The sequence below is a fragment of the Epinephelus lanceolatus genome, chromosome 2 (assembly GCF_041903045.1).
Source record: "Epinephelus lanceolatus isolate andai-2023 chromosome 2, ASM4190304v1, whole genome shotgun sequence".
Taxonomy (NCBI): domain Eukaryota; kingdom Metazoa; phylum Chordata; class Actinopteri; order Perciformes; family Serranidae; genus Epinephelus; species Epinephelus lanceolatus.
The window spans coordinates 39,945,462-39,970,124 of NC_135735.1; the positions used below are offsets into that span (position 1 = coordinate 39,945,462).

The 24,663-nt window shown below is 41.2% G+C and overlaps 1 protein-coding gene across 3 annotated transcripts in view; it reads right to left on the bottom strand.

The window, feature by feature from the left end:
• ntrk3b (neurotrophic tyrosine kinase, receptor, type 3b) overlaps positions 1 to 24,663 on the bottom strand; it is a 257,785-nt gene that overhangs the window by 61,451 nt on the left and 171,671 nt on the right. For all 3 annotated transcript variants that reach the window (XM_033625920.2, XM_078161658.1, XM_033625911.2), the window contains one exon: positions 2,896 to 3,084. In XM_033625920.2, the coding sequence (XP_033481811.1) occupies positions 2,896 to 3,084 (189 nt within the window). The remainder of the gene's footprint in view (positions 1 to 2,895; positions 3,085 to 24,663) is intronic.

Sequence of the window (24,663 nt, forward strand, 5' to 3'; positions counted from 1 at the left end):
ACAGAGTGGGGGTTAGTCCGAGCCGCGCCCACGCATGACATCCCTAATAACATGGGTATAATGAAAGGCTACGTGCTATACTCCAACATCAAAAGCTATTGTCTAATTTTGGCCAGCGGGATGTGACAAATCCGTAATTAAAATAGCAAGCTGAGTGATAAAACAAAGCCACTTGCTGGGAGACAGCGGATCCGGATAGATATGGATCTGTCATTAGGCTAAAGAATTGTCCTTTGCCTTTTCTGCCTTTATCTCCCTAATGCGGCTATATTTCCCCGGGATTGGTCTTTTTCAGCCCTGGCGTGAAAAAAAAAAAAAAAAGCTGATCTCAACGAACGACCTAATCAGTCACGGCTCGCCTGTTTACCGCAACCAAAGTCGAGGCCACCGGTTCATCCAGGAGATGATCCAATTGAATGACAGCACTTCATGTTTTTAAATTGGCATGACAATGACAACTATGCTGACACTTTTCTCGTAATACCACCCAATCTCTGCAGCTTGTTTACAACTGCATGTGTACGGGTTGCCAGTTCAACCGGGGGGCAACTACAATAGGATGATATTCATGTTATTTTTTCATGTTTTGTTCTTGCAGTGTTGGAATAACAGCAGAGCTTCGACTGTGAGATACTGTGTGCTCAGTCTTAACTCTGTTCTGTGTGACTAGAACTATTAAACTGATGGTACACTATATATGTGAACTGTACATATATATTTGGCAGAATTGACTTGGAGATCAAACACTCATGAATAATACATCTGTTAAGGCCAACTGGAATCACTGGTGTGAGCTCTGCAGCAGGTGATTTCCCATTACATGCAGCTGTTTTAACAGGAGCCAGCACAACCAACAGCAGCAACAGACTGTTCCTCCTCCTCCTCCTCCTCCTCCTCCTCCTCCTCCTCCTCCTCCTCCTCACTGTTATTGTTGGAGCTGGTTTCAAAATGCACAGAGCCCGACAGCTAGGAACACTATAAATTACGTAGGAGACTGGTGGTGGGAGCGGACTGGGACTGACCATCACATTAGTGAACTCCTGATGGACCAAGGTAAGGAGAAGCGTGAGTGTGTTTAAATTTATGTGCACTAGAGTGACTTATGCTGGACTGAACTGGGGAGGTGTGTGTGTGTATGTGCGCACGTGTGTAATTGTCCCGTCACCACGACAGGATCAGTCGGGGTCCAATCGTAAATCGAGACAAACTGGCAGCAAGCTATTCTCCTGGATAAGAGGCTTTCAAGTAAATGAATGAATACATTATGGATTGGTAGCCTAGCATCAATAAAGCGGCCATACTGTATGTGAGCAGAATGAAGCTGCAGGACAGTCAGGCTTAGTAAGACCAGCAGTGCAATGGGGACCCAAGGGTCCATGAGGGCACCCAAGGGACCCCTGACTAAAGACACTTATCAAACCATAGATAGATAGAGCAAAGTAAGGTGAGAGATAAGCAAATTCATTCTATCTACAAGCCCACTAACAGTACACCTACATCCACATACATGCACAGATTTATTTCCCCTGTCATACACCTACACACATACTGTAGATACACACATGGACACATATAGAAATTTCCTTTCCTCGTCTGTATGTGTCCTCAGGGTAAAGAATACATTTATATTCAGTGAATGATCGGCAGAGGCAGAAGCCGTTCAGAGCCATTTTGCTTTTCTAGCCGCTGGCAGAAAGCACTGGCCATTATGACCTTGTGATGAATTCAGGGTTCATTTCCTTTTTTTGTAATGCATGCACATAGAATTAAATCTAGAAAAAGACAAGGGATGCAGCATCCTGAGAGGGATAACATTCTTTGAAGACAGCACCAACACTGCCATTGTGCACATCCGCCGTCTCCACTTTCAATTCCAGGCGCACGGTAATCGGGAGAAAGTTTCATTTGTGCCCACTGTCATTTATTCATTAGCTTGCAATCAGATCTCCTGTGCAAGGCATGAGACGTTATAAATCAGTCACCGGCTGGCCATTAACAATTCATGCAATTCATAAAACATAAGAGCCGTCATTTATTTATCACCTCTAAATGGGATTTCCTTCCCTCTCATTGGCTCTGACTCAGGAGTCAACTTCTGTTAGCCTGACCGACGGCCATTTTGAGAGCGAGCCAAAATGTATACGATTCAGATCCGAGTTTAAAGGCGACCAGGATAACCTGATCTCACGTGCTGCCGTTCAGACAAGACGAAGTGGCTTTTCGCTGACTGAATCCACTCGATGTGACTGGTATCATGAGGAAGGGAAGCAGCAGGCACCAGGCTGTCGTTGGCTGCTGGCACAGTTGTTTTCTGCTGATTCTCTTGAGCAGTTGATGTAATTGTGAGTAATTAGGCCTTAAAGTGGTCTTGTCTTTCCCCAACCTGGAACATGAGTCCCAGGGGAGAGTGAGGGATGGGGATGGGGGTTGGGAGGGGGGCTGTTTGAACACCAGTTGCTGGTATACAGAAGGCTGCTTTTGTCTAAACAGATCCTATATGAAGAGCCTGGAACTGGGCCAGCAGATGCTAACACCATATGATCACACTGACTCTGTAGATGGCACTGAATTACACTATTGCCCCGAGGGGCCACAGCTCTTCTCATAGTAAAGATAAACAGCAAATTACAATGACGATGCAACAGTTGGAATGAGCCTAATAAAGATGTGGTGTTTGATATCTGGCTCTCAGACTAGATGGTGCACTTCACTTTACAGTCCATAACACTCTGTGGGAGTTTGTGTTTCTTAAGTGCCTTACAGTTTTAGTATACTTAGGGTCATGCTTAAACAACTGGAGCTCAAGGGTCTCTCCATAAAATTAAATAATGTGTGGTAATGTTCACCAGTACTAACGAGGGTCACGCCACAAGTAGAAACTTTACAGGGACTTACGAGTGGTCGGCTTGTTGCAGTTGTGTCCGTGCCTGAAGTACTGAGGATTCTCCACCACAGGAATACGAGTCATCCCTATGACAACGGCATCAGGACCCGCATCCAGAGTACAGGGGGTAATAATCCCATGGTTGACGTGATGAAGAGGGCTGGCAGAGTCTTCTTCACCACTGATCACAGCTACTGGACCTGGAAGAACAAAAGAAAGATGAGTTATTTAACAGTTCAGAGTCTAAATGATGAGCTCAAGCCGAGCTTATCTGACTTGTACAATAATACGTTTGGTCTGTGTCATTGTCATGTACAGTATGACAACATATTTGATGACTGAAATATAAATGCAGATACAAAAATAGAAAATGCACTCATTGTTGCTTCACTGTGATGTTTGAGCTTCACTGCACAGAATCATGTATGTGCAGAATTTAACACTAGAGGCTATGAAGTTCTCTCATTCATCTTCTAAAGGGAAAGTTTTCTTTGAGCTCAACATGCATGTGCAATCAGTTTTCAACCCTGGGTCTTCAAATACCGACACTTTGTCATGCCCCCTCAGCATCTGATTTGGATGCACAAGGCACCCTTTATTGCCTGTATGAGACAAAAAGCAGTCTCCTCAATGAAACACACATTATAACTTGTGGTAAACCTTTGTAAAACAATTGTGGTTAGGCATAGACAACAAAGCTCGTTGGTTAGGTGTAGGAAAGAGATCATGGTTTGGGTTGAAATAAGTATGTTTGTTACAGCGTTATGTAAGGCAAAACTAACAGGCATAAATACATAATGTAACTACTTCATGTATGGGATGTACATGATGTTACACTAGAATAAGTAAAATTGACTTTTGGTTTCACACTGGACATAAACAGCAGTCTCCCAGGTGAAAGTCCTGTGTTTCCCTACCAAAGCTTTGTCCCTCTTTACGGCAGGTAGGTATTAGGTTTACATTAGGGTAAACTGAAAGCCTGTTGCTTCCGATACACACACTAAGGGGGGCCTTGTGCGTCAGTATCAGGGTGTGACAAAAGGTCTGTATTTGACAGCCTGGAATTGAGACCAAAGGCCTGTACTACAAAGCCATTTCAACTTACACAAGATATATATGCATTATCTGGCTTGATTAACCCTAACACTGGACGTCTGGACAACCAGTATTACTAAGGTGGTTATCAACAGTTCAGTCAACTCTGGGTTTTCCTATCCAGCCACGTGAAAGAGGCAGGGGTGTTAAGAAGTAGTGACATCATTAGAACCATAAATGAAGTAGGTTGCTTCATATCATATGAGATGAAACGGTACTGAAAATATCTGCAGCTGTGAGACAGTAAAATGTCAGTGGCATGGGATGTAAACAATAGTCTGTAATCCTATAATGAAGATGTAGAAATATTGAAAATATCATCTTAAAAGTCACTGAGACGTAAATTATTAGTATCACTAGGCTATATGTGACATTAGTATATAGGTTTTTTTTTTTGCTATTTAGTTGGATGATGATGAATATGTCACATGAAACACCTTAAAGTAATGCAAGACTGTTTCTGCTACTGAGGAAAGGGTGGAAAAGTAACCTATTCAATGACTGATGAGGTCTAGCTGACTGAAATGTAGCCAATTAACACAATGTGGATTATTTTTCTAATAAAAGGTTTTTTTCCTCCCATTCTCATTACACAGGTGTCTCGTTATTTTGAACTGCAGTGATGGAATCAGAGTGTAAAGGTTAAAATACTGCTCAAATCATGTTTTCAGTGTTGTAAACGATCTCTCTGTTTGTTAGAAGTTCTATTTAAAAACCAGTGGAAACAGAGCCCTGAAACAATGGAATGACCACTATTAATGTTGACCTATAACAATATATAGGCTCCATGGACACTTTTTTCTTCAGTGATCTGACTGGTCAGGGGTCGGGGTGTTGACAGGCTGTGATCTAATACTCCGAACATAATCCGTTACCTCACCAGGGTAACCCATTACCCCGGTGAGTTATCCCTGTAAAAAGAGAACCAGCTTCATAGTGCTGAAAACCTAGAGTTGACCCTTAAGTTATCTTGCTAACTCCAAATCCTGCCTCATAGTACAGGCCTCAGGCTGGTATGTAGAAGCATGACTTTGTATCATCACAGTTTTGAAGGTCAAGTGGGGTCCAGTATGCAACTTACACAAGTGTGATGTGGAAAGTAGGCTGAGGGCTTTTCAGTGAAGTAGGAGACATCTTGTATCAAGCAGTTATTTGCATATTCACAGATTCTGGATATTTCAATGAAGGAGGAGGCATTGATGGAATTTTTAATAATATGAACTTGGGAAAACCATACCAGACATAGTCAGCTTAATCAAATGACATACAGGTTACTGTTGTAGTGATAGGTGGTTTGTTTTCAGTGTTCTACCACAGGCCAGTGAAAATAAGTATGTCTGTGGCTAGTGTTCAGGGTGGATGCTGCAAAATGACTTCATTTTGCACACTGAACCTACCCATATGAACTCAAATCTATGGCTGACTACTGCAAAGTATTATGAATGACTTTTAATAAAGAAAAGAGATGTTGTTCTTGTTGTTGTAGAAACCTTGGTTTGATGGACATAAGAATTAACTGACAGTTGGCATCAACACATCTTTAAACATGTAAAAACAAAAACAACTTAATTATTTGCCCATTTTTTAAAATCTTTTTCATGGGAGAAAAACACTTTCATACAATTTTGAAAAACCTACATGTGTTAAAAAAGAGACAAGTCTGGTTAAATGAAAAGGACTGTTTACCACAAATGTTTTAAAAAAGTGACACACAAAAGTGGTGTGTTTTTTCTTAGTCATTTTCTGTGTTTTAATTCATCAAATGGTGCTACAATCAAATGTCAAATTAGTCAATGTATGAAAAGATTAATTTGTTTATTCTAAAGCTGAAACTATCAGTTGATTGACAGAAAAATGTACCTACAACTATTCTGTTGATCCATTAGTTGTTTCAGTCATTTTCCAAACAAAAAAGCCTCTGGTTCCAGCTCATTAAACATTATTATTTGGTGCTTTTTAAATATTATCATGTATTATTGTGAACTGAGTATCTTTGGGGTTTGGACTGTAAATCTGATAAAGCAGGCAATTTGAATATGTCGCCTCGGGCTCTGGGAAATTGTACCAGTATTGTCTGACATTTAGAGACAAAACGAGTAATTGATTAATCAGAAAAAAATAATTTGCAGGTTAATACAAAATGAAAATAATCTTTAGTTGCAGCCCCAGTTTATTAATTGATTCATCTGTTCTTTCATGTTCCAGTCCACAAAATTAGATACTCAATCAAAATACATATTTGTTTAAAGCACTGACAGTTAAATGTATGGTGTCATAAAACACATTCCTGTCAACCAACTGTAATTTCTCTAATCAAATTTAAAAAAAAAAAGGCCCTGACATGATTTACTGTCAGCCAATGTGATCCAGTTTCCTGTTCTGTCACTGCTGTGTCTGAAGCAACACACAGCTCTGACAACTGCAATCTTCAGAGGGGAGGGAGGAAAGAAACAGCAAGTGGATAAAAAGTCAACAGCCAACAGTCGCTGATTCAGTGGAGCTGTGACAGTCAATCCGTTTCCCCACAAAGTTGAATCTCTCGCTCACCTTGACAACACAGTAAATAGTAATCAAGACCCAGTCATGTCAAATTATAGACGCTGAGCGGCGGGGAGGCGGGGTGTGATGAAGTGACACGTGAGCATCAATTTATTTACAACATTTGCTCTTATGCAGGGTTTTCATAGCTGAGCACCCGCTTTATTGGAGAGATGTGCACAGCAGAGCACAGGTCCTCACCAGGCGACTACCTTCCCAACCACGGGGGACAAGTGGCACACTACAGCCTTAAATCTCTTGCGATACCTCTGACCCTCCACTACACAGCACAGACAGATAGATATATGAGCAGTAAAATACTTCAAACATCACTACACACAAAATAAAATCATTACACAGAAAGTTATGCTGAGCCAAAGGTAGAAATCTTTAAAAAAAAATGAGAAAAGATACCTCAAAAGGATCCTAGTATTATGCCCTGCTTTTTAATACAATATGAATTGGAATGAAAACCCATCTGGTCAGACTCCAGTACCAGATCGATGAGGCCTCGAGGAACGCTTGGCCTCCCTCCAAACCGCTGCACTCAGAACTACACAAAACCTCCCCCTTGATTCTTTGGGAGATGATGGTTTTCTGAGGAGTGAAGGGGAAATTGGACTTCTTGACTTCAGAACATCCAAAAAAAAATTGCATTTATGTTACCTGGGTGATGAAAAGGCCCAACGGCCTCTGAGAGGGTTTTTATCTTCTGAGACGTTGCCTGTGCACAGAATGGAATTGGAACAGGAAGTGGGCATTTCCCCCCGAAACATCTATCTGAGAGTAAAGTTCCTCTCTATTAACCAACTTTGATTTATTCAGGAAAACTGTACAATGAAATGAGCCAACTTTCGGCTATTTTGCCCATTCTTTTCATCTCTCATCTCTTTCACAACTTTTTAAGTGGTAATAAGGTTCATACAGAAGGTAAATTCAGCCGTGCCACTGGGTCTAATTCAGACCTTGACTAAGGACTTTGTATAGTTTTTGGTTCTAACTTTTCTGTTCTTTAAGTACTACAGTCTTAGGATGAAGATGTAAGGATAAATATGTAAACTTGCACATCTGCCCTCACATCATCTCAGTATCCATCTAACGATACATCAGACAGCTCTAAGTCTGTCTGTCAACACCTGGCATCAGAATGCGTCTCCACATGCGGCTAAAGTGACCACTTGTGATCAGATCTTACTTCCATGCTCTATATGCACATAAACACTTACATCATTTCTGACAACAAACACAAAGTTTTTGTTGTTAATAAAAGGCAGTTTAAAAAGTAAAACTATGTCCCCATGTTACCTGTGTCTATGGCCACAACATAAGACCATAGATTATAGCCAACTTTCATTGGATGGAAAAAGACAATGCTGCAAAATGCTATGTTTCTCAACCTACCACTCAGTAAAACTGAGAAAAGCAAACTAGACCTATAAACTGGGAAACAATTTACATCCATCATCCATACATAGTTATATTTTATAAGTGACTACTATTAGAGCATCATACATACTGTTTGTTAGGGTTGGGTGACGTCCAATGAATTGGCATATGACGATGTCCACAGGGAAACATTGTGATGGGAGATAACACTGTTTATGTATTTGTACAGCTTTACGGGTTAGAGTAGCATACTTGTCAGGACTAAGGCCTGAGACAAGGACAGAGATACAAGGACTGAGCACCACAGCATGAAAGTGTGTGTGTTTAAGAGAGACAGTGACTGAGAGGGGAGGAAAAAGTGCACGCAGTGTTACTTTAAGTTATCATTAACCCACTTAGGATGCCGATTTGCTTTCTTTTTTTTGACCACTCCGCTAACATCCGTGATATTTATATACTGGTCATTTAAAACGAAAACAAAAACTGGTAGTCAACCCAGCGGATGTAAGCAGATATTTATTAATCATGGTGTGACAGCAGCACCAAACTTGGTCGCTAAAAAAGCCACCACTTCACCCATCTAGCAGTTTGCAGTTTACATGATCAGAACTGTTACTTTTTAAGCACACAATGATGTCATTAGCACCACTGCAAACCCACACTCTGCTGTTGAAAAGGAAGGCGAATGGATGGACGGATGGAAGGGGACGTCTAAATCACAATTGTGGGTTGAGTGGTTGATGACTTACTGCCATCGTGGATAAACAATGACCCAACCCTACAGTACAGAATTAGCAAATGCAGTGCAGGTGATGTTGAACAGGGCAATGCAGAGGGCGTCAGCTGGGTAGGCGGTCCTTCAGTGTAGCCCAGGACACATTAGCATACACACTGCTGAGAGAATGTGACCATATGAGATCCAAAACACCTCCAAATGTGGTCTGAGTGATCGGATCTCAAGAGTCATTGAGGACACATTAGATGCATTCACACAACTGCGTGTGATCTGATTACCCAATGCACATGTTGTTGCCAGGTGTGAACAGGGCCTTAGTAAAGTCAATTTGTCTTTATTCATCTAAATTTCAGTTCATGGTGTAAAGCAGGTAAATTCCATTTCAAAGAAATACTTTACCATTTTGGGAATGACTTGCTTTGCTACAAATGAGTTAGTATTTTAGTACTTCCAGTTCCCTTGTCTCAACCAATGAGTCTCAGTCAATGGAATTTTTATAAATGTTTTTGGTTAGATGCCTCAAATAAGGTCTGTGGTTAACATAAGAGACCGTCATGTTTGGCTCTAGCACATAAACCACACCAGTTAATACCTCACTTGTAAATTTTAAAGCTTTTATAGGTTTTAAAAAAGACAGTTGCTAACAAATAGCCGAAGTGGCGCTCTTTAATGAAGATTATATTGCTGAAAAAAACATGTAAGAATCATAAACTTTTGTTTACCACAGAGCTCATTTTCTACAACAATCCAAAATCCAATGGAAAAAAAAATCAAATTGGCTTTTTGTGGAGGGAACCAGGGCACTGTTAGCTTCTGGGCTGGCCTACAAATAAACGTCATCCCTGCAGGCTCATTACTCTAAAAATGTAATACGTTACTCATCACTTGTTACTCTTTTTAAAAGTAATGTTATTTTTTAACTTATTATTCCCTGCCAACACTAATTCGTTGCACTACTCATTGTATTACTTTCCAGTTACACCCCATAAAATTGGTAATTGCGTATCTCATAAAAATTCCGTCGTGTGCCTCTGTGAATGACAGGGTAATCCCTGGTAGGCTAAGTGTAGCTAAGGCTAGATAGCACATAATTATTTTTTTTACCTGGGGATTTTCTGATGTCTGTGACGAGTACTTTCACAAGGCTCTGCCTGAAAGACGAAGAGTCACTCATGGAGCAACATTGCATCACATATCCAGCCTCAAAGTTCATTACTTTTTTTTGTAGCCTGCAGCTGTCCATGATAAAAATCCAGTTTTGGTTGTTTAGCCAGCGTAGGGCTAAAGCCACCCTCCACAGCCAAGGAGGGCTCATCTTAAGTGGGGTGTTTACTTTGGAGCTTCATGTTGTTGTGCTATCGTAATAGATGTTTCAGACCTGAGATTTCAAGATATGTTTTTCGCAGGGGAAAGAGTTTTAGTACGACTATCTGCAGCAGTGTTCCTGTCATCTTTCCTCCCGACAAAATCAATGTAATGGGAATATTTCCAGCTGCTTAAGGTAAGCATTTCCATCTCCATAACTACTTTACCGCTTTGTGATGTGTGTGGGCAGCATGATGATTATGAAAATGAATCCACTGATGTAATTGTTGCATTTCAAGTCAGTAGTGTAGTGTAGTGTAGTGTAGTGTGATAACAAAAGTAACGTTGTAATGAGTTGTTTGGGTTTGGGGTAACTCTTATGTTATTACATACATTTTATTAGTAATTAGTCACTCTACTTGTTACTGAAAAAAGTGATGTTATTTCTGTAACATGTTTCTGTAGTTACATGTAACACGCTACTGCCTAACACTGTAACTGCACAGCTCTGTTTTTAGATGAGAAGATCGATATCACTCTCCTGAAAAAGAAGAAGGTAGGCCCAGCATACATACACATGCACAAACAGGATCTATACATGCAGTAAATGTAGAGATGTCAGAGTGAGGGGGCTGCCTTGGACAGGCGCCCCGATCAGTTGGGGGTTCAGTGCCTTGCGCAAGGGCACTGCGGCAGTGCTCAGGGGGTGAACTGGCACCTCTCCAGCTACCAGTCCACGCTCCACACTTGGTGCGTACAGGGACTTGAATTGGTGACCCTCCAGTTTCCAAGCCAAGTCCCCATGGACTGAGCTACTGCTGCCCTACAAAATTGCCAGTATCAGGTTTTTAGCTTAGAATTATTGTGGCCCAGAATGACAAATGTAAACTGTATAAACAAGCTTACAGATGTTGGTGCTAAATTATAGTAAAATGACTTACATGCCTTAGATTTTATTGCATCGGAGAAAAAAAAAAGGAAACAGTGTCTGTGTCTCTGGACACATTGATGTTTTCATACATGCTCTGATATCTTTTGGGTTTAATAATTGTGAATCACTCTATTCACATTGTATACCTTCAAGCTTAATCTAAGGACATAATATTCTGTAAATGATCTGACCCGCTCGTCCTTGCCACTTTCTGGAGTGCATGACTGTTGTAGTAAGCATATGGACCAGCTGTTTCCCAGCTTATAGCCTTTATCCTAAGCTGAGCTAACTGGCTGCTGGTAGAAGCTCCATGTTTACTGTACAGATATGAGAGTCTGGTCTTCATCTTCTCATCTAACTCTCAGCAACAAAATGCATAAGTGCATTAAGCAAAATTTCAAACCAAACAGTTAAGTCAAATAGTCCAAAATAGACTGGTTTCCCTCTCTTCTCAAATCAGACCTCAAACACAGCTGCATCTAACGCACAAGCTGGCAACAATGCACTCAATCATCAAAGGATGTGCCAACACTTGAGAAAAAAAAAAAAAGAAATCATTCATTTAACATGTTCAGAGTAACAGACATAAGTTTGTTCAGGAATTCCTCCCGGAAAAGTCTTAGATCACAGTGGCGTGCTGTCATTTGAAGGTTAGTTAAATCTCATTGCTCACATCCTTCCTCACTTTGCCAGCTGATACTTCTCTCCAGCAAACATCCTTTTACTTTTCTGTGGGAAATGTGTCACTCCAGCTGAAATTCCTCCATTATTTTTGCAAGAGTCATGCCACTCCAGTCGGCATTACTCAGTGTCCCGTCACGTAACGTTCCACAATCCCAGCTTGTGGCGGTGCCACAAATGGTTAATGTTTATGCAAGGTGTGGTGCGCAGGTGCATTAGCTAATTCGGCAAAATCAATTGATCAAGTCTGACATTTGCATCATCTGTTTCTCTGAGTTTAGAAGTCAATCTAATTTACTCTACAGGAGGAGAGATAGAGGCGCCTTCCTCTCCTGGGTTTTAAAATGGACTCGTTCATTAAGGTACTGTCCAAGTGCTGGGCCAGAGGATCCATCTGTGGACAAGGCTTCAGTGACAAATTAAAAGAGCATTCAAACCTTTGAACTAGCCACCTTTCAGACACAGGCTGGCTGTTATCTCCAGGTTTTGTCACGTTGTAAGCATAATCACGCTAACCTTTTTAAGAATGCTCAAAAAAAAAAAAGAAACCTGCAAATGTGAAAGAGAACCTCTTTATGTCTCACAGAAACACTGTGGTGAGGACCCTGTCATTCCCTCTCTAATGCAAGAGTGTGTTGTGGGGGTGATGAGTGCCCTCCTTCTATTTTTGCCTCCCGCACTTTTATTCTTTTACTGTCATGTCACCAAAGTCCAGACGAGGAAAAATACGTTGATAAAAAATGTTTTAGAGTTGTCCTCGGTTAATACTGTGTGAGTGGAGCAGCAAGTGCCTTCTGGTCTCTCTTTTGCCCTGGCTTTCGCCTCTCAGGCAACATACAGCAGCTGCTCCATCTATCTTATTGGTGAAGGTAAGTGAGGTTGTATGTAGGCTGGAAAGAATACCTGCAGATACTACTCTTTCAGGTTATATTCTTATTCACACCTAATGCTCTCCTAAAAAGATGCTAGAATTGAACATCAGACAAAACAGTACACTGACATTATCCATGGTGATAGTAGGAACTATTTTCTTTCTTCTGAACTACACCTGCAACCATATCACTGTGCAGAAGGAAGTATCTACTGCTGGCTAACCTAGCACCACTGAGCTAGCTAACGTTGCAGCTCAGCCGAGGAGGACGCAATTAATGTTTACATCTTGGGCGGTCACGAGCCTCTCGTCCATGAAAGAAAATAGTTCCTTCATGAAACTGCTCACAACAAGATCTGTGGATTATCTTGAGTAAACAGGTTATAATTTGTAAAAAGAGACATTGATGACATTCTGTACTTTTTGGCGCTTGGAGCACCACAAACCGAGTGCCATCTAGTTCCATTATACTGGAGAGAAGGCAGACATCTCTATGGCTGATATCTCAAACACTTGGCAACTCACACCAAAATAATCTGGAGTCACAATTAGCACTACAGTTGAAAGGAAAAATATGTATTTTTGATTATGGTGTGAACTGTCCCTTTAAGACAATACACAGGTTTACAGTACATTGTCTTTCTGTTACTTGTTATACTGCCTGTGTCCTGGCTTTTGAAACTGCTGCTGCTGTGTCTCTGGAACTGGATCATGTTGGCCTGGTCGATTTTTGGGTGCTTTAATACATCAGTGACACTGTGTGTCCTTATTTAAACACTATTCTCCCAATTGGTGACATTAGATATTATTAGTATGTCCATACCTCGTTTTTCCTCCTTGTTCTCTGCTGCAGGAGCTATTTTTCAAAATGCCTCTGGGTTTTCTGCACAGTTTATTTATTACAGCCCTCATTGTTTTTATTATAATAATTATTTGTACAAATATACCACACCAGACTAAAAACTCAGCAGGAGGGTTTGTCTGTGGAGCCTCCTGATTGTTTGTGTCTCTGCTTCTAAAGTGAGAGTTGAAGGTGATTCTTGGGCCAAAAAAAAAAAAAACAAAAAGCCAGCGGGTGACTCTGTAGGGTTTTCCCTGTGGTGGGAAATAAATTGTGCAGAGTGTGATTGCTTCCGTTCCACCTCCTTGTGGTAATTATCACACAGATTCCTTTCAAAGGTAGTTAATTAGGACTGGAATTAACTTGAGGACATGTAAAATGAACAAGAGAACACAGGAAGGATAACTCACTGAGGCAAGGCCCCGCTTCTAGTTAACGATGGATTTGAAACAAATTAAGTCCATACGTGGGAAGCGTAGAAAACAGTGAAATCAAGGCGAACATCATGCTTGTGAAGAAGAAACACATTATTAACCAACTGTTTCCATAAATCTATCAGAAATATTTTGCCATTCAGTGCCGTGACTATACAGCATGATAATTAATGGATATATTGCTGCAATTCAAACCAGCAAACGTCTTATGTAATATCTTAACACCTGCCTTCCAAACAACACTTGTAAACAAGATTCTTTAACTCAAACCCTAACTGAAATAAACAAGTTCGTCACCTCACATGATTAGTGAGAGCCATTATGATGTCACAACTACAAGCTTAGTAGCCGCAAATGTGCAATTACACACAGAGCGTGTAGCATTGGCGCTATAAAAAAGCCACTTAATTGCCAAATGCCAGTATCGTGTGAAGAAGCCTTGGGGTTATGTGCACAGCTCAGATGACAACTCTCCCCGCTGCACAAAAGAAGACATGTAAATAGCTCCTCTGACAAATGGCCTCAACCTGCTCACTCAACCTTCCACTCAGACGAACACTGTGAACATGTGACAGCCGTGCAGGCCGGGGGTATCCAAAAAGCAGCCCTGCACCGCCTGCTGTTTCCTCTCCAGTTGATGGTGACCAACTGTGACAAATATTGAGCTGATATTTATGGTCCTCTGCAATGTAGGCTATCGACAATTTACAGTCTCCCCGCGCAGCTCAATGTGCTCTCTTTTTATTGTGGTATAAACAACGCCAAACACTGAGGGGAAGGACGGCCGAGTCAAGACAGAAATAAACACGCATTTGAAATCTGCTGTAAACCTATCAGTCATTGCATCTGAAGCCACTTATACGTCCTCTAAAATGAAGCGTCGACACAGTGCCGAACATTATCTGCAATGACACACCACTGAACCAATTACAGTTTGTGTTGCTGTATATCTGCAGTCTTGATGCTCAGAATGATAATAAAACAAAACAGTGAGATTGTTATTCTGACTCTGTTCTCACAGTGCCCTATCAGCTTTTATATCTTTGACAACACATTACTCTGTAAGCTCCCTGAAGACAGACGAAGTAATTTTACACAAGTCTGAAAAGTGATGGAAAATGACATCATCCAACAGCCAAGCTCTCCCGGGTCTGTTCCTTGATTTATGACAACGACAGAGTCAGGATCTTTACCAAAACTGGGACCTACATTTTATTACCTGTTATGCGCCCAAACACAAATTGAAAACAAAACATACAGCAATTCGAGAATATATTCGGAACCATATAAGTCTCAACTCTGTTTGGGATTTCATTCTTCTCCACGGAAATGTAATCAGAAAGGGCCAAATGAAAAGCTTGTGGTGGAATTGTTACGGAAACTAGTTTGCATCATAAACTCAGCACTAAAGGCAACAGCGCATGCATACACACATATAGTACAAACATATGCACAGCAGCAGCCGCACACACCTCGGCTATATTTCTTGTCATGGCATTAGAATATGAAACGATTCCCCAACGTCGAGCATCTGGCAGAGTTTGCATGTAAATCACAAAGGAGAACCACATTCAGCCATTGCAGCCCACAAAACGGCTTGATGATTGTGCACATCAGTGCTGCGGGTGAAGCCCCTGCATGCTAATGTGTCCCACTATTCTAGTGGGATGAAACAAGTGTTTTAATGGTGGTGGTGGGGTTGAACAGAGAGGTAAATTATTAGTCAGAAGGGCTGATAAGGTATTTCTTCAATGTGATAAATTCCAGAAAAATGCAGTGAAGATCTGGGAAGGGGTTTACTGAACAGACATATATCATCAAATTGAATTCAAAGGCGTCATTGAACCTGAATGATTCCCAATCTATAAATATTTATAACCGGCTCGGTAGCTAGACAGACAGCTACTTCATTGTGCTCCTGAGAGGAAAAATGTTTTCAGTCTGCATATGGAACATGATCAGTGTGTAGCTGAAGCCTAAAAAGGTGGCTGAAAATCCAAGGACCCAAACCAGTTTGTCTGCAAATATCTGATTGGATCCAATCTAACCCTTACTATGCTGTGTGTGTATCACTACCAAACAAGGAGTCTGCCACCATGCTAGTGGCTCTATGAGGCTATTCTCAGGCACAGCAGGACTTTGAGCTAAATGATAACTATTACACTATTACATAGATATGATTAATTAAACTTACCATAATATCAGTACCCTACAGCCATTAACACTATGATGTAATAGACTAACATGTTTTAGTGAATTCCATGCACATTTGGAGACAGTTTAGCAGCACTAATGTTGCCCAATGCCATTAGCCTGTTAGGACGATGTGCTGCAACGTTATCACACAGGTTATTTACCAGTGGCAAAGTAATCTAAGGCTGTTTGGATGAAGTGTTAGATCCCTCTTGTTTAACCAGAAACAGCCCCGAAATCGCCATTTCCAAACCCACCAGACTCCATTTAAATAAACAGTAATTTTAGCGTGAGTAAAGCCAGCATATTGTCACATCTAACTAGGTAAATTACAGGTTTACTTTAACCAAACCAGAGTAAGTGGTTTTTGGTACAGTGGAAAGATGAACCAAACTGTTTTTTTTTTTTTTTTCTGTCAAGTGTAGCGTGTTTTACATGGATAAATGTTTATCTAAATGGAGTCTGGTGGGTTGGACAAAAGGGTTTGAACAAAAGGCATTTAACAACAAGGTCTGTCTCTGTAAAAATGCTTTCAATAACCTTGTCAGACACTTAAAATAACAATCTGAGCCTGTCTGTGGCAAAACAAGTAGTTTTAGAGGACTTAAATTGAAGGTGCAAACATGCCCTGAGTGTTTACATTGCAGCCTGGCTGCTGCTCTCGCTCAATACTGGACCAATTTTCTAAAAAATGTTGTTCCCATTAATCATTTAGACACAAAACATGGGGCAATGGGGTCCAGGTTAAAAAATACCCTTCAATTTTGGAGGTTTATTTGTTGTGCAGAAAGTTACAGCAGCTCTTCAACATGGTAGCATATGGTTTGTTTTTCCCCTCGGCGTAAAAGGATGTGAAAGTGTGACAATTTGTGGGTGCGCCCATAAATACCAACTGTATCTTGGATGATGCTCACATGCTGATGTTACGCAAGTCATGTTTAGCTTGTTTTCCATCTTACAGCAGTCTAACGTACTACTTAGAAACAGAATTCATTTGCTGTGGACCTTGAATATATGTACCAAAGTTTGTGGTAATCCATCAAACAGTTGTCATGCCAAAATCAGTCAGGCTTTGTCCTTCGGAACAATGAAGTTCTATATCAAATATATTCACTGTCAAGATACTCTAGCCTGGATCAAAGTAGTGGACTTACTACATGGAGGTGAACTAGACTCACAATGACAATGTGAACATGCTTAGCAGGTATAATGTTAACAACATTCTCACTCCGACCTCGTCAAATATTGATGTTTGGTTTCCATGTCCACATAGAATGTGCAAGGTACCATGGGTGCATTGTTTGCTGACGTTCTGGGACATCGTGTCAAGCTCTGCGGGTGAAGGTCAGTGTTTGTTGATGCCATAAGTCACTGCCCAAGTGCCAGATTTTAGCTCCATCGGAGAGAGACTGGGCTCAATGTTTACCATTTTTAACTATCATAGTTTAATGTGTTAACATGCTAACATTTGCTACTTAGCACTAAAATACAGTTGAGGCTGATGGGTATTGGACATATTGGACACTATATTATAGGTTAGGGTTTCTACAGTTCATCCTGAAGGAAAAGGGGGTACCTTTATCGAATTTCATGGCAATCCATTCAGTAGCTGTCACGATATTTTACTATAAAACAAATTAATCAACCTCATGGTGGCACTAGTGAAAATGTCGGGGGATCACTAAAGTCAGTAGGATTCATCCTTTAAGAATGATGAACACATGAAAACTTTCATGGCCATCGTTTTGATAGTTGTTGAGATAATCTGGTCTGGAACAAGTGGACCAACAGACCTAGCGATCCTGCTAGCGGGGCTAAAAAGCCATTGTCCCAGGAGAGATGCATTAGACTCTTGTAATGCTGAAGTGAACGAGGTGATGGCAGTTTAGAATACACCAGTGTAAAGCTGATTCATTTTTAATCTGAGGTTTCCAGCTGATTAAGGTAACAGTGGCAAGCACTCTGTGAGGGCTTAAAATGAATTGGAGGTAGCACATTGAGGTCATTGTTAACCACGTTTTCTCCACTTGGGTGCATTCAGGTCCCATTTCCTTAGCATTCATCCAGTCTAAGTCACACACAAACACACTCACACACACAAATCACTGGCCCACTGTGGAATATCACTCAATCAGGTATCAATGTTCTCCTTTTTTCTCTTGTAGCTCTCTTCTCCCCTCTCTTGCCTTCCTTTGTTTTCTCTCCACCGTTTAACGGATGACTTTATATCCATTCAATGGCCTTTGTTGTCAGGATGTGGAACATGTTGCCAAAGTGAGTCGAAATACTAGCAATCATACTAATAATGATTAGAAAATAAAATGCCTTCAGAGTGACAGCAGCAGCAATCATTCAAAGTCTAAAATTCGTCTATCCGCATGTTTTACTCAAGCTTGAACTGCTGTTTCATCATAACTTTAAAGCAGTTTTAAAAAGACTCCCATCATTTATTTCATCTCCGTCTATTGTCTCTTTCTGTCCCTGCCTTTTTCCCTTCCCCTTTCTTGTTTCTAGCCCCAGGGGTCTTGATTGCTGCCTCAGTTCTTTCACAACCGCCTCCCTCCACTGGAGGGTTCTCTGCCAAACAGATTTGTTAGCCTAGAAGGCGGAAGAGGGAGAGAAGAGGCAGTGGATGAAAGTAACTGAGTACATTTACTCAAGTGATGTACTTAAGTACAGATCTGAGGTATGTGTACTTTACTTGAGTATTTCTATTTTGTCACTTTATTGTTCTACTCCACAACATTTCAGAGGGAAATATTTTAGTTTATGGGCCGTAGAATGTGTTCTGGGCTTGGAGCAGTCACTCGACGTCAGTAGCGTAGCAATCTAGTGTCTTTGCAGTTGCTCCAGCATGGTGAAAGGAACATTCTCCATGCATGTTTAAACTGTAATCAGAAAGGAATAGGCAAGCTGTTGTTCATTTGAGTTTGGTTGGATGTCATGAAGGTCTTTCCAGATAGTAAAGGACATGCTGCCTCCATCCCCGCTTGGATCTTCAGGGGCTCACTGTGCTCCTCACGGCCAAATGCTCTTTGCATGGTTACCAACATCAGGCTATTGAATCTGGATCCTGATATAGATATTAGATAAAAGTCGTCCCATTTCTGCTTTTTTTTTGTAGCTATACAGGCTGGCTGCCGTCTTTCCACTCATTCCATGAAGCAGCACACCAGCAGAAACATGAGGAGGACGAGTGCACCAGCGCAGCAAAGTCTGCTCTCAGAAGTCTATTGGGCCGCAAAGTGGCTCAGTGGTTAATACTGTGGCCTCACAGCAACAAGGTCAGAGTCACAGCAACCTCGACTGTTGTCGCTGTGTGGAGTTTCTCCATGTGTCTGTCTGGGATTACTCTGGGTGCTCTGGTTAACTCCCAAGCTCCCAATTTGGACAATAAAAACATTTTATTGTATTTTTGATGTCTGATGCACTTCTTAAATTAGAGTTATAAAACAGATTAGCTGACACAGGCTTATGATTTCTACAGTGTGGTATTTCTTTTACCTCAATAATAGATTTGAGTACTTCTTTCATCACTGAGAAGGAGGCAGTGATTGTGTCTGTGTCTGTGAATGCATCTGAATGTGTGCAGGAGGGTCATGCTAATTACACATCAAACCAAAACACATAAACGCAAATCAACCTTCACACTCCTCTGCCTAATCTCGACCTCCTTATTTTTCGCTTCACTGCATAAAGGGCATACTGCTTCCTGCGATGGTGCTGGATATTGGCATTGGGATTAAATCAAAAAAGCCTAATTTTCAGGGATACTGCGGTGTTCCAGAAATGTCTTACTATCACCTGGTTGCTGTACTACAAGCTGCCAACCAATACATACATGCATGTACCTGTGTGATTGAAATCAGAGCAGGCACTTGTGTATTGTGGTGTGCTGTAAGGTGATCTACAGCAGGGCCAGGTGACTTCCATCTTCTTTTTACCGCTGCAAGGGCACCTCTTCCATAATAACAGGATGTATTTATGCCCTCAATCATCTATCAGTAACAAATATCATGTACTGCAGGCAGGTAATGATTGTATAGGTGGATGGATAAATACATCAAAAGACTGATAGTGATATAAGTGTCAATTAAAGTGAGAACAGTCTTCCGCTCTTGTTTCACTTCGGTCTCCATCCATTACACACCTACTGTACCTATGACACATACTACACCATGCACTCTGGTCACTCACTGGTGAGGTGCTACAGCAGCAGAGCAGACAGGCTCTTTAATATTTCAGTCAGACTCCCACCAGACTGATGGCTTACAGGGGCAGTCATGCAGGGCGCATAGCCAAGGTTAGCTGTAACATCAACCTCCCTTCATTTGAACCTGAACGCTGTACTACTACGCCCAGAGAAAAGAGGACTCTTCTTCACAGGGTTCTTTTGGGTAAGAGTTCCATATCGCATAATGCCTCAAATATAATACATTGCTGGTAAATTATGGATTAAGTTCTGTGTGGTTCTTAGGAAACTTCTTTAATGTTGATAATTTTCTAAGCTGTTTAATGGGTCTTTGCAGCACCATAAGGAGTGCAGCATTTCAGCTTTGCGCTATAGCATGTGTGACAAACTGCAATTAAGAGGATTAAGTTAAGTATTAATTTAACTGTTATCTTTTGTTGCAATTGGGTCAAAAATAAATCGAATGAAAACTCTACATTTGAATGCTTGTAGTTTGTACATTTTGAGCTTGTTCATTTAAAATGTTTTTTATTAGCATCCAAAAGCCCGGATTATAAAAACCCCAAACTTGTGATCATTGGTGCCAGACTAAATTATATCTTCCATCAAATATATTCAAGCATTTGTATCGGTTTTTACCACAGAGGGTCTTATTTTCTCTGTATAGATTAGATAATTTTCTAAATAATGCTATTTAAGGCGCCGTAAAAGATTACCCCCCTGGAGAAAATAATTGTACAATAATTACTAGGCTGGTCATGCAAAGGTGGTGGTATCTCGTGAAACTAATCAACCTAAGGGATCCATTGGTACCAACCATGTTGACATACCTTACAGGAGGAGGATTAAATAATGCTCCAAAGTTAGCTAAATTTTGTGAAGGAAACAACTGGCATTGCAATTGTTAAAAGCATTCCTTGAACTCTCACCTCAAGATATCTGAATGAAAATATGTTCAAAAGAAACCCACGAGTGTCCCCTTAACTTGAGAAGGTTTGCTCCCAGTAAATGTTATGTTCTTGCAATCAATGTACTCCTTCAAATTAAAGCTGTATATTCGTCTTTTTATGGAAAACCGGTATTAGTCTTTGCGCATCAGATAATTAGTGACTGTAAAATAAGGAACCAGAGTAAATGAGTATGGGTTTCTTGAACTTTCCATATTGATATAGTTTTGCACCTGGCCTTTATGCTTCGACGGCATAAGCTAATTCCTGAAATTCAGTTACAGTACGGTTGGCTGGCCAGCTTGGGCCCTTCTGTGTGGAGTTTGCATGATCTCCCTGTGTCACCTCTGTACCAGGATAAGCAGCTATGGATAACGAATGAATTAATGAAATTCAGTAATGACTTTCGGTTTTGGTGTTGCAGCACAAAATTTTTAGTGGCCTCGTCTGGCTACTCACATGAAAAGTTTCTGTGGGTGCCACTGCGTTGAATAGATGTACAGTACAGAAGTGAAGCAGTAAAAAACAAAGATAAATTGAAACAAAATTTCATAATCCTGGGGCCAATCAGTTTGTTACCAAAAATTTCAAGCCCTTAAATGATTGATTTGACTGTCTTTCTCCACATGGAAGCCTCATCCAGCCCAAACATACTGCAGGAGATGTCATCCTGGATGTACAAGAGCGTATAGGCGTTTCAAACAAAACAAACATCAAAACTTCTCAGAGGGCGACTGCTGTGGGCGACGCATTGTGAAACGGAACACATCGTTACCCACAGCGGGCTGTCAATCAGTGTCATGTGCATAGGGATGAAGTTGCTAAATTTAACTTTCCCTGTGGTCCGTGTGAACACATCCATGGCAATGTAAATGCAGGAGACTGTGGACTTCTCAGATGTCTCATTGTCTTATTTTTCTTACACAAAGCAAACAACCAGAGCTCATTTTGCGAGGAGCCGGCAGAGATGAACTGGGATTCTTCAAAGAACCCAAAACACGACATGAGGAAGACTGGTTGGACTGAATCAAGATGGGGCGAAAAAAGCAAAACTAAAATGTAGGTCGCCTAATCCGGCTCACTGTGGCTGGGGGGCACCAAGAAAGAAGAAGAGGAGCAAACCAACTAATGCAGCCAATTAAGCTTCCCCTGCCCCCACGCCACCCCCCACCCTCCCTTAGCAAACACTTCAAAGTGCTGCCATCAGCGAATGGCAATAAAGTGAATGAGCTGGCTGTAAATGGGCTTGGATGCTGTGGATGCAGAGGCAGGGAACTGTCAAATGATGCTCATCACACTGAAAAAACAGTGTTCCCATGTTGTAAGAGCAAAATGGGTGTCCAACGCCTTCCACACAGAGGCAACAAACCCCACTACATCTTGGGAAATACAATGACAAATACAATATAAAACAGCAGCTTATTCAGTGGATGGACATTTCTGTTGATGGCCAATGGGGTCGATGGCTGTGTTTGTGAGTGCTATGAAAGGAAAGCTACATTATTAACGCTCTGTGTCAGGAAGTCCTGGAAGAAAGAGCAATCTCCCAGCAGGAGCTCTGAAATGACACCCTCTCCTGACGACCAGCCTGACGACTAAATCTAAGAAAATACAGAGCTTGAGTGTTTTTGTGAAATGGAGGATAGGGCCCAGTGTAAGTCGAGAACAGCCGGCTCCGTGGGGGACAGGCAAAAGGAGAGATTTTTATTTTCCAGCTCCAGGTAACACTATTTCAAAGAGCAGAATTGGGGCGTCTCATTACACAAAATACATTTCATACAAATCCCTTCCTTTACATAAAACCCTCAAGTTTTCTCTCTCTCTTCTTATTCTTCCTCTGTCCTTTTAGGAATATTTCTATCCTGCGCTCTCTCTCTCTCTCTCTCTCTCTCTCTCTCTCTCTCTCTCTCTCTCTCTCTCTCTCTCTCTCTCCCTCTCTCTCTCCCTCTCTCTCTCCCTTTCTCTGTTTCCCTTCCAGAGCCCAGCTGTTTTGTGTCCTGCTGGGCATTCGCAACGGGACGATTTCCACACCGATCTGAGCGCCATTTAAATAAACATCAACAGAAGATGTCAGAGGGAGCCTGTGAATAACACCAGAGGCTTATCCACTTCCACAGCTTTAAAGAGGGAAGAGGAGCCATCCAATTCCTTCATTTCTCTCTAACTGTATGCTGTTTGAATAAGCAGCATCCAGCCATCGCTGCTTTGGCTTTGACCACTTTATGTAAGCCAGAAAGGCCAGACTTCAGCTCCCAGTACTGCTGGTTCTCAGTTCTCCTGGAAAGATTTCTTATAATAAAGAGATTTTCTTCTAGCTTTTTTCAGGCTTAGTGCAATGCTTGACCCTTGGCTAATTGCGATACAAAAATTATTATATCCAATGTATGACAAAAAATCAATTTTGCAAATTTGTGCAGCAAATGGCAGCTTCTATTGAAAGTTGCCTATGGCTCTCTTTTGAAATGGTACAGAGAAAAACAGCACTGACTACTCTATGCAGCACCAGAAGAGACGATATGGTTCCTGTGGATTGCCACTTTAAAAGAATATGTATGAAAATAAAAATATCTCTCCCACATCTCATGGCCCTTCCAACATCAATCAAAAGCCTCCTAGCTGCAAGCTCAGGACCTCCACATACCCTTCTTCATAGACCTCTATCCCCACTACACTCTCTTCTTTTGTATTTGCATTGCTAAGCTGTTGGCAGCGCTTGTCATTTTGTTTCATAAGTGATAGCAATTACTATTCCAGCGCCTGCGATCAAAGAGACACCAAAAGGCGTTTTTTTAGACAGGAGAAAACACCAAACACTGTTTCCTCTCTTCTGTTTACACTGATAGAGGCTGAGGCCTAGGAGGCAGAGAGGCTGTGACTGACAGAATGGGAATACACCTCCTGTTTTTAATCCCAGAGAAGGAAGAGGGGTGGAGGGGAGCGGAGAGGTTTTTACAAAGGGCAAACTGTACCATTAACCAACTCAGCTCCCTCTTGCTTACACTGGATTAGTTACATTACTGATTCTTTTTCAGGTCTGGGAAAGCTGGAAGCATTGAACCGAGCAACAATTACACCGCTCATAATGAGACAGCGGGGCCTTGACTTCAAATAACGAGCCTCTTTGAGACATTCTCTTTGCTAAAACACAAATAGAATGAAATTTAATCTGTCCACGTCATCTACAGTATTATGTTCCCACTCTCCAGCAGTCTTATAGATCTCTTGATTTAGAAAAATGAAGAGCGGGGTGTCCTGAAACTCAGGAAACTAGAAGTTACACAGGGAAGCGTGGTAATGAAAGGTTGTCATTTTATATCTCAAACAGAGAATGGGAAATTAGGGTCGAGGCAGGGAATATTTGGATAGCGGAGAAAAGTGAATCATTCTCCCATTTCTCAAAAATACTGCTAAGGGACAGATGAGCAAGCAGTTACAGTAACTGGCTGTTGTTTTTCACACCAAAACAACACCCTTTTTTCTGTAAGTGAGAAAATAGAATATTCAGAGTTTGCATAATCTGGGTAAAATTAATTTTTAAGTGCATAAAAATCCAATCATCACTAAACCGTATGTCATTCAAAAGAGGTAAAAACAAATGGAGTGGTTGAAGTTGTCATACTGACTTTCAA